The following is a 14,174-nucleotide window of genomic DNA, read 5'->3' as shown; positions in this document are numbered from 1 at the left end:
TCTCGGCTTTCCAGAAAGCATAGTACATATATATGCAAGTGCCGCTCAAGTGTTCAAAAACTAACAAACTGAAACGATCTTTTGCAGGCTATAGACAGTCACCCATTCCCACCTGGGTGGAGGAAAAAAACTTTGTGTAATGTGCTTTTTCCAAGGACACAACGTCAGGCCCCTCATATAATGTGGTTCGAAAACACAAATTTTTGTTTGCGAACCTGTTTTTTGTCATAAAACTGTTCCAGCCAACTGTGTTGTGTTCTCTGTCATCCTACTCATTTTTTACCGTGCCCCCCTCTCCACATAAGCAGTTTTATTGAAATACAGTCAAACCTGTGTAAGACGGCCACCCATTGTCGAGGAGAAAAGTGGCCGTATAAGACAGGTGGCCGTCTTAGGCAGGACTAATCAAGATGAAGAAAGCAAACCATTCCCATCCGAAGTCCCAATCGAAAGTAGCCGCTTTGTTTCTTGTTTTTGTTGTTGTTGGTTTGTATTTTGTTTGTTATTTTTATTTCGTTGCTGATTTTGTGCAAGAGTGACAATAAAACGAAATGTATCAGACGGGGAAGACTGAGTACCATGTTAAAACAAACACATGGTCGCCACCACTCAGAGAACGAGCGACGCTTCTGTCACAAGTTCATGTTGACGTCCATTGTTTCTTTGTTACAGACTGGGCAAACAGTGACCACTCATCTCACTTACGATTTGTGTATGAGTTCTGGGCGGGGTTTATGTTTTATCACACGCTTACCTCACCAGCAGCTGAAGATTGGTACCTATTGGTCAACAGTGGGAGGGGCCTACCTAACATGATCAGTTGGAGGTGATTGAATTATGACGGCTCCCCCACAACGCCAGGGGCCAGTGCACAATTTGAGACAAAACGTAATGGAGCCACTAAGGTGACCGTCTAAGACAGGTGTTATTGCTTAGTGTGATAGGGGTTGTGTGTTAAAATATGGTGGCCGCGGCCGTGTTGGACAGGTGCCCGTTTTACACAGTTAAATTATATAGAAAAAACGCAAGGGGGGAAATGGAAAGTGGCCGTTTGCACAGGTGGCCGTCTTATAGAGGTGGCCGTCAGGGCAGGTTCGACTGTAGTTATTATATAGGCCTAAGCTTACCATATAAATAGCAATCGGCTACAGTTATAATAATAACAACAATAGGCTAATAATGACAATAATAATGATAGTTTGTCTGTCAATGTCTGACAATGACCAATGCATCTGCAAAGGAGAATATTTTAAAGTAAAATAAAAGAAATATGAATCACGACGCAGTGGAATCAGGCGCTCGTCAGTCTTTAGGCATGGGAAATTATTGGTATTGTCTTAAAGCTTGTTCATTCGCCTTGCTTTTGATGAAAGAAATACCCATTTATCTTTAAATACAAGTTGAGATGTTTTGCAATTGAAGGAGGTGGGGGTCGCCTGGTTTCAAAGGTGGAATTTGCTAGAAAATGGCCACCAAAGATTGGTTATTTGCAAAACCTGAGAGTCCGTCGAAACTGACAATTTACACTTTGTGTAATCAACGTTTTTCAATATAATTCACACTGAAATGGCTTCTAAAAAGGACCTAAAAGGTGTTGAGCAAAAACACAAAATTTTGGTAAAAATTGCCAAACAAGTGGAAGAGTGCCAATTTCTTTACCTTCACTATTTTGATGAGCGCCTGATTCCATCACGCTGCCTCACATATAGGTTTACATAACTTGTGGCTTTTGCTATGACCAATGAGACCAATTCTTGAAGAGAAAAGTTTGCAACAGTTTTTAGCATTTAAAAGCTTCGTATCCACTCATGGGTGTGCGCGGCTTTCAGGTTTCTCTTTTTGCTTCAGCATTTTTTTCATAAGGCCTCAAATATATATATTAAATACATTAACCCCTTTTGGCCAAATCAATGCCTATATATTTAATTTCACCATTTTGTTGTGTCCAGTTTTACTGTTGATAATATAATATTAGTAAGGTACAAGTTTTCATACATGCATACAATAGCTTCAATACTCATAATACCAACTTTTCAGAAACGATCGATTTGACTTGCCACCTTGAAAAACAAACAACTAGGATTTTTAAGATCACAATTAAATTCAGTTGAATTTGGTCCAACTGTGCCAAAATGGCAGCTTTTAACCCTACATGGGGAAAAATCTGGCTGGTCCCAACTCACTGCATCCGAATTCGACTGGCAGTGTGCACTCAGTAGGCCCCTACTACCCTCTCTGTAAGGACAAATGATGCAACCAACCACAGAATATCAGCAATCAACTTTATATTCAGATTACTCCTCAAAAAGTATCCTTGAATTGAATAAATTCTCCAACACTACAACGTCAGTAGGGGCCTACACATATTAAACATGACAGTGCATGAACAGTTGAGGTATGCTTGTAGAAGGGCCAAATGTGTTGCATTTGAAAAGAAACCTTTTTTTTTTTTTTTTGCTCCACTCCAAATGTGTTCAACATCTACTACCTTGTGGATTTTTGTGTGCAGGGATGGCTTATCACCACACAGGTTTATATGTTAAAACTTTCAAAGACCCCCAGCTTAGTCTATGAGGCTACCTTTGTTTTGTTTTTTTAATGACTTCCAAACATTTCAAACCAAACACATAAGTGTTTGTGATGCAAATTAATGTGTTTTTATATCTTTGGGGAATGGGAACTGCATAAAGTTTAAAATACTTAATGGAAACCAAGTCATTATCATGGAACAACTTTGGTTTAAACCTCTAACATAGAGAGCAATTTCTAAAGCTGGTCATTTTGCAAGTGTTTGGATGAACATTTTTTCCCCTGAAACTACTACAAGAGGTATGGGGAAGGTCTTTCTTTCCCATACATTCTCAGTTTCACAAAGTTAATAGTCTCCGCACAAGCATACTGAATACTGATTGATTAGGAAGTCTTGCCTTTCCAGTTACCATCTTTGTAAAAAAAAGAAAGGATAGACATGTTTCTTTTAATACATGACACAGAAACTCAAATCTTAAGGCCGAAAAAAATGTTTTCTTCTATTCTTTACTTTACTTAGCTTTACTTTTCTAATCTAGCAGCCATCTGAATTCTAGCCCTTTGGCCTAGTTATCTTCTATAAAACAAGCTATAAATTTCATAAAATGAAGTATATCATGCATCTGGAGCAAAGATATCTTTAAATTTCTTTTTATCCAATAAAAACATTGGGAAATCGAATGTTCATGTCTTTATTGTAAAAGCATCTTGGCATAGACTATATGACAACAATGTAAAAGATTAAAAATCATTCAAAGACATCAAATATTTCAGGAAATTATTTATGTATATATTTGATATAATCTGTACATTTGAGCTTACTTTTAAGGCCTACTCTTTATTCAACAACATCATCATCATTAGAAAGTACATGATAAAAACACCAATTCTAATCTACTAAAATGCCACACAATTTCAAGGCACTGCACAACATCTATAAAAACAGACAACACTACATTTTTTATACCATTGACACTGTAGTCAACATATAAAAATGCACACATCCCCTAATGTGTACAAATGAAAAACTGTGCACATTCTTAAACTCACACGCACGCACGTGTGCACGCACACATACACTCACGCACTCACACACACACACACACACACACGTGCGCATGCGCGAACACACACACACACACACACACACACATACACACACACACACAAACACACACACACACACACGCTCACACATTCCCTTAAATATATATTTACCCTTGTTTGTGTTCCGAGTACAACTCTCATCACAGACAAGTAGCCTACTTAACCTTTTCACCATAAAATAAAATAATGAAATGAAGTAACATCCAACATTTGAGATCAAAACATGCACAGTAGTCCATCACGCACACAGCCACCATGCAAATAGTGAAACAAGAACATAGCGAACAGATTTTCAGGTCCCAGAGTTTTTTAAAATAAATATATATATTCTTTATATTTCAAATGTGCATACATGAAAATGTGTTCAAATCGAGCTCTACATTTTCACAATGTGCATGCTAAACTGTAATTGCCAACACCCCTCCTTTTTTCTTTCCAACTACACCATACTGGACACTGTTAATTTCTTCTTGTAGAGGATTAATAAAGAGGGCTGTTGCTCATCTTATCTTATAAATCTTATTACATATATATTTTTCAGGATAAAGAAAATTATGTGCATATCTGATATTAAGGCAATAAAGCAGAGTACAAACTGGAAGTTCAGGAACAAAACTGAAGTTATCACAAGATAAATGAGCACAAAAGGCACAGCATGATACAACATTCCGTTTCATTTTTTGTTTTTCATTTTGTAAAATGTTTTTATAAAGATAGCATTTTTCAATTAGTAAAAAGCTTTATGCAGAAAGCATTTTTCACTGTTTAACAAAATTTATACAGACGCTTTTTTTTAGTTTGTAAGAAGCTTTATACAGAGATACATTGTACTAACTCTTTGGGCACGGTCCCCTTGACCTTACTGGACCTGTGCACCCAGGTTTCTGCACCTTGGCTGAAATATAATACACACCACAATACGCTGAGGCAGATGTGCTTTCAGTGCACAGAAGGGTAAATGTAGTCACCTTCGGGTGTTCTCTCAGATCTGTCAGATTAACTTTCACTTTCACTCCAGTCAATAGGCCCACACACAAAAATTAATTACCTTAAGTATATCGTTATCATTCTGCCTTCTAAATGATCTAAACTGTGTTTATGGGAACATTAAACTTCTGTAATCTATTTCATTACCATCAGCTTTTCTCACTCTTTGCAAGAGTATAGGCCACCAATAAGAGTTCTCCTTGTAATTTTGTTCTTGGCTAAAGTCTCCACCTCTATCCAGCTTTATTCCATCTCATTTACATCGGAATGTAAGTCCCTCCTCCAAGTAGCCTACTTTTAGTACTTCCTTATGTATACTATAACCCAAAGGGTTCCAGTATTTCTGATTCATTTATCCTGACTAATATCCATGTGTACAGAGGCAACAGCTGTATGTCTATTCTTTCGTACTTCAAAGTATTTATGCCATCAGAGTGAATCCGATCACGACTTGAAGCGAACAGTCGGTATCTGAAGAGAAATAAGATTTTAAAATAACACAAAGTTCTCTAGTCTCTATATTATAGCATTCATATATATGATTATTGGTCAAGGTCCTTAGTTTTATGTTTCTACTTTTATTTGTCTGAATACAGGAGAAAAGAAGGAGGTGTAGGAGGCAAAAAAAGGCAAAGAAAGAAGTAATACTACATTAGCATTCATGTAATTCATAAATATTTCAAACACAATATGGACCTTTTTTAAGACTTCCCCAGTATTAGTACGTCTGCAAGTGCACAAAACACTGTAATGTAAGTCAATGTAAGTATCATATAGTTTCAGAGTGAAATATTCGAATAAAAATCAAGAGCAGATGGAGAGAGTACATGACAGCATTCACTAATGGGGCCAACCAATAAGGTTTCTTTTTTTATCTATGGGCACAATTAAGTCCTAAGCCTTAAGCATCAACCACCAGTGTTCTTTACATTGCATGATCTTATGTTAGTCTCTATTCGTTTAACTCACTGATGACTGGCCCCTTTCACGAATCACTAGTGCTGAGTACTGGCATTTTTGGGGGTATTTCAAAACACCACCACAACTCTCAGAATTACCCTATTGTAATTATTTTTTGAAACAGTAAAGTAACTTTCAAACTTAATCTATTGCAAAAAAAATTAAGTTCTCTAGGACTAATACTTTAATTCTTATCATTGTTTCAAAATTGGAATGAATTTGATTTTTCTAAAAATTTCCAGAGACATGACAGATAGAATGAAATTCACAAAAACAACAAAAATAAAAGTTCAAAGTGTTCTGTTTTGATTTGTATCCATGTGTGAGTGTTTGGTGAAAATATAAAAGCTGGTCTGTACGTTTATTCAGACCCATACACTGAATTACATGAGACAGATGTAAGGAACGAAGTTGTGATTTCGTCGCACGAACAACAACAACAGTACTAGTGCTAGATCTAGCCCTAAAACTACGACTCAGGCCATGTTCGGGTACATATCCAGGGTCCTAACTATCAGACACATCATATCCTGAGTCACTAGAACTAGCAAAATGTACAGAAGTATCGAAAACAGCGAAATTATGTGATTCTTGTTCATGCGACCATTACTTCAATGAGACTGTCGGATTACTATCATTTTTATAGAAAAAACATAGCGCGAGTTCCGGTCAGGTCAACCCCAGATGAGGTGACTGTCCTTCACCTTCAATTGCTTAAAAAGTTACCACGAAACTTTAGCCAAACTCAGCACGAAACGAAACAAGAGGCAAAACTAGCACTGGAGTCCATTCCTGTTCATGTGACGGGAGCACAAGATACGGAACAAAACCGCAAAGTCAATCCCGTCAGGGGTACGGGATCCGTACCTGCGAACCGACAGTCCACCCCGTACCCATGACGGGATCCGTAGTCAGTGAGTTAACTATACAATTATAAGAGCAGCCGTGTTGTAACGGTTAGGCTCTTCAATGCTGTGCCTATAGGATAGGAGTTCAAAAGGAGTTCAATGTCTGCATGGAAAATCATTCTACAAAGCACAAGTATTTTTGTCTGTTAAGATGCTAGTATTCTACTCAGCCCAGGTTGGCTGTGAAAGGCGGGTCGCAGAAACCCCGTCTCATAATGATCTAAATTGTGTCGCTGGGAGTTTAAAATATATACAACCAATTAATACCAATTAGCCATACATATTATAAACAAATGTCCCCAGGTGGAAGAATAATTTGGACTCGCCTGCTTGGTCCATCTGCCTTGGCATGCTTCATCATTGTGTACCTGGCAACCTCTGGAATGTACCGTTCGATATCCATACCATGACTTCTCACTCTGTAATTGGAAAAAGTAACAAAAATACACCACATAAACAGAGGATACAGAACAGACTAGAGATATTTTACATAAAGCAAGGGAACTTGTACAAACCTAAATAGAACCTCATATCAGGGTGCAGTGGCAAAGGCCAGCAACCAGGGATGTCATAAGACTAATAAGAGTTCGTATTATATGGTTGAGATGTATAAATTCAGTGGTCCATTCAATTAATTTGTAGTATTTGTTTAGTTGTCATACACTGCACACTGAACATGAATGCAGTGAAAAAATCAGCTGATGTACCCAACTTTTCATAATAAAAGTCAATGATTTTGAAAAGGTATGTCCCTTTTGCATTTTTTTTTACATGTCAGGTGGATATCATTTGGAAAGTTTGGTCATTGAATGCCAAACCACACATATATAGATGCTCAACAGGAATTCAAATTATATTTTAAAAGCTGCCAACAAAAAATATTCCAATTGTAGTTTTTATATTTCCTTTAAATTGAAGAGATGAAAATATGAATACATACACGTCACTTTGTAATACCTGTGAGTTACAGCGTGCCAATTTTTCATCAGTCATTTTTAAAACCACCCTACCTTGATAACGAGAATGGAAACCTACAGTGTTTTCAACATTCGAACATTTACTTACAATTCCGCATAAAGGCCTACTTTACCTGTATGACATATCATCGTCTTCACCTCCCCAGCCAAAGTATATGTTAGAGAACCCATTGACCTTCAGCATCATTTCTTTGGTTAGTGCAGAGACTCCACCAAATAGGTTGTTGTACATCAGTCTGAGCAAAGAACATATGTAACAATTTCAAATCATGCACTTTAAATAAAACTTGCTCATAATTTGTAATGTGAAGGCCTACATCTGAGAAGAAGATATTCTAAAAAGTGTTTGTATAAGTATTGAGTCTAACAGGCACACAGTGGACACGTAAAGAGAGAAAAATACATTTAGAGAACAGATTTTCAGGTTCCCAATTTTTTTCTTACTCATTTATATTCTTTATAGTTAAAACATGTACATTGCGAAATTTGTAAATAACGAAAAGATTTCCGCATCCTGCCAATTTTGCTGTGTGCGCACTAGACTCTACATGTCTCTTTTCTGGGACAAATGAGGTGTTCACAAAATGCAACTAGTCACAGTTGAAAACTGTCACGTTTCTAAAGACCAAAGTTCACAATTAATTAATAACGATGTATCAATGACAAAAGATGTCACATTACTGCACAAACTGATCTTTTTAACTTTCTTAGAGTCACATCATCTGTGCACAATGATACTACTGTAACCATTTCAATATATCCTTTTTTTTAAAAAAGAACAAAAGGCTGAAGAAAGACTCATTTTCAAGCAGCTATTGCTAAAATAAATCTTTTCCAATGTCTGTGTCTCATCAATAACAACATTATGAATGCTACCGTAAACTAGTAGCAAAGTATAAGAGTTGTCATTTGGAAATTGGAAATGGTATCTTCCAGCTTTCAAGCTCTATCCCAATTTGTCTTTAATCATAGTTCTCACATCATCTTACAATGGCAAAATAAGTACATATCAATTATTTATTAACACAAACATTTTAGTCATATACTGATTACATCATTGGTTACTCATACAGTCCGTGCCGGCTTTAAGCACGCCAGCATAAAGCATGTTTCGGACTCAAGCACGCTAAACGGCTCTTACCGAATTTTTGCTATATAAATTACACGCCTTTAAGCACGGTAACTTCGGCTTCAGGCACACTTCATTTACAAGACAGTCAATACTTTCATGATGACCCATCAAAGTTTGAACACAGTCTACGCCGCAGCTGTGAGTGCGTTAAGAGAAACACAAAGAACGGAAGTGATGGACACATACACGTGCGGAGAGGAAGGCAGAGAAATGTACACAGCCACGTGCACGGACATAGGATCTAGCCTAGGGCAAAGCTACACACAGACAAAAAAAAATGCAAAGAGAGTCGGGGAGGCGACAAAAGGAGGCAGGCCGTGATTTCACCTTATTGCACCTCCCTATCCGATTATCCTGATTTGGTATCACGCACGTGGTGCAATCGACGACCGTGTGCTCTTTTGGGGGGGATGAAGGCAGTGGTATGAATGTGGCACAGCGGCCAGTGGTACGCACAGGCAGTGTGTAGGCCTAGTGTGCTGTATCGTGTCTGGCTGTCTAAATTAAGTTTTCATTTCCCATTCAACTACAAAACAAAACAAACAAACAAACAAAAGAAAACTACCATGGCGGGTAAAAATAACAGTGAACACTTTTGCGGGACCGCTATAGGCCTACTTACAAACAAAGGGATATAGCACAGGAAATTTTCTACATGAAAGTCTCTGGATTATATCTACTTCGCACTCAAGCCCGCTTCGTCATTAAGCACGCTTATGCTTTCTCCTGATGACCGTGCTTAAAGCCGGCGTGGACTGTACTTTGTTCAGTTTGAATTGAAGTTCTTTTCATGTTCATTCATTCACTCACTTGAAATCATGTGTATCTATGGAAGCACTTAGATGGACGGGATTTTCTGAGCAGGCGTATATATTTCGATCATCTAATGGAAGCAAGTCAACATCATGGAAGATAAAACAGTCATAGTGGTGCAGCATTTCAGACTCCACATAACCGATGTTTAGCAGAATGGCTCTGTTAAATGGGGTAACTCCTTCCTGCGGGAAGTAATTCAAAATTTAGTCAACATACACAAACAGGTCTGTTAACTCATTCACTACGCCGAGCCGTGGGGGGCGGCGCGACTAAAGTGCCGTCAGTACGCTAAGCCGCCCCCGGCGGCTTGAGAACCGACGTTCAATTTTAGTTTGGTTTCTATTCCAATCCACATATCCATGTTAAAATAAAGGTCATAATAATGTTGACTTCCGGGTCAAGCGTTTCCACCGAAAATCGGAAGTTTTGATTCAGTTTTGAAACACGATTTCGTAGTTTATTCGACTTTGTTTTATCGCAAAGCCCAAATTATAGCCTTAGTACTTTTACACATCAAAATGTATCCTTATTTTGCCTACTAAAAAATGAAGGACTCTTCTTTATAATATTGATACTATTGGACGCAAATTGCCTGTGCACTGTGATTGAGAAATCAATATTTTTGAGAGCTAGATCTAGGCCTAGATCTAAATAGTCAAAATATTTTTTTCTCCCCAAAATCACTACTTTTGGTAGAAATTACTCAAAAAGTACCACTCAAGACATGTATAGGTTTATTCCAAATGCAATTCTGAATAATTCCATATAAGATACGCGTTTCTTTTTCTGTTTGTGATCCTTTTTTCAAAATTATTTTAAAATTTTTTTTTTTTCAATTTCGGATGTTATGATCCAAAAGAACAAATATTATGGAATGTATGTAAATAACTGCACATTGTTCAATATTTTCCTGTTCTATATACATTTATGGTTATTTTGATGTATCATTTGACTAGATGCAAAGATATTTTTTGAGTTTCACCTGAGATTATAAATTTTGTATTTTCCAATTTTATCTGCATCCAATCACAATTGTGTTGCATAATCGCCTCTTACGGAACCAAAGTTGAAAAATACACAAATAAATAATACAGATGTATTCTACAAACCCTACTGAAAATGTTGGTATATAATATGTTGATATTTATTTGAAATTATGGCCCCAAAGACCTGTGAACTGCGCATTAGTCATCATCTCATTTCGCCCTCTCGAAAAAAATTCATCCACAAGCCGAAAATAATATGTAGCAAATGAGTTAAATTAAAATCTAAAGTATGATATAAAGTGGTTATACACTATTCTGAAATGAAATCGCAACTAGCATAAAAGGTAGAGATATTAGGAAAATCCACTATACACTATTCTGAAATCAAATCTCAACTAGCATAAAAGGTAGACATATTAGGAAAATCGTAGAGTTCTTACAGGGATCCGTAATCAAGAATTAATAATGGGCACATTTCTGATCTGCCACTTTATTGGAGTTTGTAAGCACAAAATGAAATAATCATTTATCAACTAAGGACACTCAAAAGGAATTAGAGCATCTAGAACATATTATGTAATTATTTAATTTTTTTTCTTACTTGTTCAACTACAAAAATTCCATACTCCACATTCTGCCGTTGCAAAAATGGGTGCATATGTCGCAGAAATATCTTTAGATGGATCCGGCGATCTCTGAATGGAATGATTATAGCCACCTTCGTCTTTGACCTATTATTAAAGGAAAAAAAACTTGTTTTAATGATATGGGGTTTTTTTGTAATAGACTACAAGGAACATACAAGAAACAACTACAGTGTAATTCGCAATCTCTGCTTAGTGGAACTTTTGTTCTGCGGAAAATCATTAATTTTGATAAATGAACCTGAACAACCCAGTGGTGCAGAGAGTGCTGGTAGTGAAAATTGTATACACATGATTCTATTGTTTTCAGTTCCTGTAGCTTGTACGATCTGCACATAATATACAAACAGCACTTTTTCAATACATGTTAACTTCATGAAAATAAATAATCCACAGTATCATCGGCATAAATAAAGCACACAGAGTAATTTAAAATGTCCTTGACTATGTCAAAAAGAAAAAGAAAAGGTAGCAATGCATGATGCTGTTGGTGTTTTCGATTTTTAAAAAAAAAATAAGCCTGTAACAGACTGAGAGGAAGATTTACTACAATATATTTATTAGACATTACAATCGATTACAAATTACACAACATTTTTTCCAGTTTTCGTAAAACTCTAAAACTCTTTCACTGAGCACACAAAAAGAACTAGAATCATCTTTTGCCTAAAAAAAAATCAATACTTTTCCATGCAGCATTACCTGCATAACCTTGGTACAAAGTGGCCACCAGGCATTAAATCAGGACCCAACATCTCTTCAAGTTCATGGATGCCAGGCACAGACACAGTGTCAGCTTCTATTGGTCCTTCTAAATACCATGGAAAAAAAACCCTCAACAATATAATGCAGTCAATTAGGATGATCACAGGTAATACGGTAAAAAAGGGGGAAAAAAACTGGGAGTCTTTTCGTGACCATACTAATATTGCTAAGTCCCCTGCAACCTACAAGTCATGGGTATTATCAAGTTATGTTTATAATAAAGTGCTGAAATGTGAATGAACACTTCTCACCAAATTTGTAGTTGTGTTCTTGTATCCTATGAATAAAAATCAAAACAGTGTACAATTTTTTAGTTTTTCCAAACACTTCTTTTCCGCATGACATTTATTATTGAGAATAATAAGGTGATAATCACGTCTCATTGAGAAACACCTCCTGACAGAAAGGCTCGTTATAACACTGTGAGTCTGGATGAGATATAACTGCAGTGCTATCTTATCATTCATAGTTTTGTTCTGTTTTCTTTCTTCCCAGTCAGACTAACCTTCCTATAATAATGATAATAATAATAATAATTAAAAATAATAATTCTAACAATAATAGTAGTGATAATCATAATAATGGTACGTATACTCATCAAACTGTATGAGTAACTTTTGTCTTTAAGAATTTTTAAGCAATGTTCGATAACCGGGGAGATATTGTAGTAATAGAATATTCAATCGAAATTGTCTAAGACGACCACCTATTGTTGAGGAGAAAAGTGGCTGGTGGCTGTCTTAGACACATCATCATCTTAACCAGTGTTATCATAATGTCAAAAGCACACAAAGGGTGGGGGGGGGGGGGAGTGGCTGTTTGTACAGGCGATTGTCTAATACAGTTGGCCACTAGGGCAGATTCAATGTACTTAGAGATACATGTAGTTGCAATGGTAAAAGGCACTTTACACAAATTTTCCTTACTTAACCCAGGTGGAAATGGGTACCCGGCTATAGACAGCGAAAGATCTTGTCAGTTTGTTAGTGTTTGAGCGCTTAATCAGCTGCTTGCACTGTATGCTTCCCGGGAAGCTGAGAATGTTTCGGAGTGTTCTATGGTCTGCTGGGGTAATAATATAGTGTAAAGCGCACAGAGCTTGTTGTTGAGCGGGGATATGCGCTATACAAATGCTATCTATTATTATTATTATTATTAAAAAACTTGTACAAAATCATTCCCTGTATCCAATAACAATATTAATAAATTTTATAGCATATGTATAGCACATATTCCCATTCGACAGCAAGATAGAAATTCATCCATGCCAAATGCAGTGAGGTTACTGAACACACAGTGCTACAAATATAAGAGAGAGGGAGAGACAGAGAGACAGAGACAGAGACAGAGACAAAGAAAGAGACAAAGAGAGAGAGAGAGGGAGAGGGGGGGGACGGAGAGAATGCTTTACAGAGCGGGTTGTTTCAGCTCGTAAAACATGTATTTTTACTAATGTCCTGTCTTGTTGTGTGTATGCGTGAGTGCACCTAACCTTTGTAACATTCCACTGCCGTTGTAAATGACCAAGATAAATTTGACAAATTTCTCTACCTTATTACTCGAGCAGATCCTACAACACTAAGAAGAAACATTCTCTGTTTTGCGGGAAGTATACAGAGCGCAAGCAGCTGATTTAGTGCTCAAACACACACACACACACACACACACACACACACACACACACATACATACACATGCACACATGCACGCACACACATATACAGGCACACACAGATGCAAGCAAGCACGCACCCGCGCAGGCACGAGCACGCGCTCACACACACACACACACACACACACATACACACACACACACACACACACACAGAGCAATGAAAAGAAGGCTCCCTGCATTATTCGTTATGAACCTCTCTACTTCAAATAACAGCATGAATACTATGTGAGGAGGCATATTGTGAATCTCAATTCTGTGTCACCATGGTAACAGTAAGCATATTTGACACCAAACTTTTCTGAAATTTCAACATTTAACGTACGAACACATTTTTACATTCAAAAACTCACTTGAAGTGTCATTGAAAGCAAAATGGCATTCTCTCAGCTCTCTTGAATTTTTTTTGCTGTAAAAAAGCTGGTGGTGTAAACTTCCTGAAATTAAAATTAAAAAAAAAACATTTTTTAGAATTGTCATTCGCTTTCAATGGATACAGACATTCGACAGACACATAAAAAATAAGACGGGGGGCGGGGGTATGGATCTACAGAAAACCATGCTTACAGAAGCACTTACATTGTCACCATCACCATCCCTCTCCCCCCTCCTCCTTCTACGTCCTCCTTGCCCCTCCTCCTCCTCCTTCCTCCCCTCCCCTTCTCTTCCCTTCTCTCTTCTTCCCCCCCCT

General features: G+C 37.2%; 1 protein-coding gene across 1 annotated transcript in view; it reads right to left on the bottom strand.

Moving 5' to 3' along the window:
• Positions 1–3,930: 3,930 nt before the first annotated feature.
• The window catches only part of LOC101857570 (beta-1,4-N-acetylgalactosaminyltransferase bre-4), a 13,240-nt gene continuing 2,996 nt past the window's right edge, over positions 3,931–14,174 (bottom strand). Inside the window, exons 3-9 of the mRNA XM_005098602.3 lie at positions 13,837–13,920; positions 11,749–11,857; positions 11,004–11,133; positions 9,411–9,598; positions 7,582–7,704; positions 6,818–6,910; positions 3,931–5,094 (exon numbers count right to left, since the gene is read on the bottom strand). Of these exons, the coding sequence (XP_005098659.1) occupies positions 4,941–5,094; positions 6,818–6,910; positions 7,582–7,704; positions 9,411–9,598; positions 11,004–11,133; positions 11,749–11,857; positions 13,837–13,920 (881 nt within the window). The 3' untranslated portion in view covers positions 3,931–4,940. The remainder of the gene's footprint in view (positions 5,095–6,817; positions 6,911–7,581; positions 7,705–9,410; positions 9,599–11,003; positions 11,134–11,748; positions 11,858–13,836; positions 13,921–14,174) is intronic.

Source organism: Aplysia californica, unplaced genomic scaffold (genome assembly GCF_000002075.1).
Source record: "Aplysia californica isolate F4 #8 unplaced genomic scaffold, AplCal3.0 scaffold00187, whole genome shotgun sequence".
In the NCBI taxonomy this organism is placed as follows: Eukaryota; Metazoa; Mollusca; class Gastropoda; order Aplysiida; family Aplysiidae; genus Aplysia; species Aplysia californica.
This window is presented reverse-complemented; position numbering and strand designations above follow the sequence as displayed.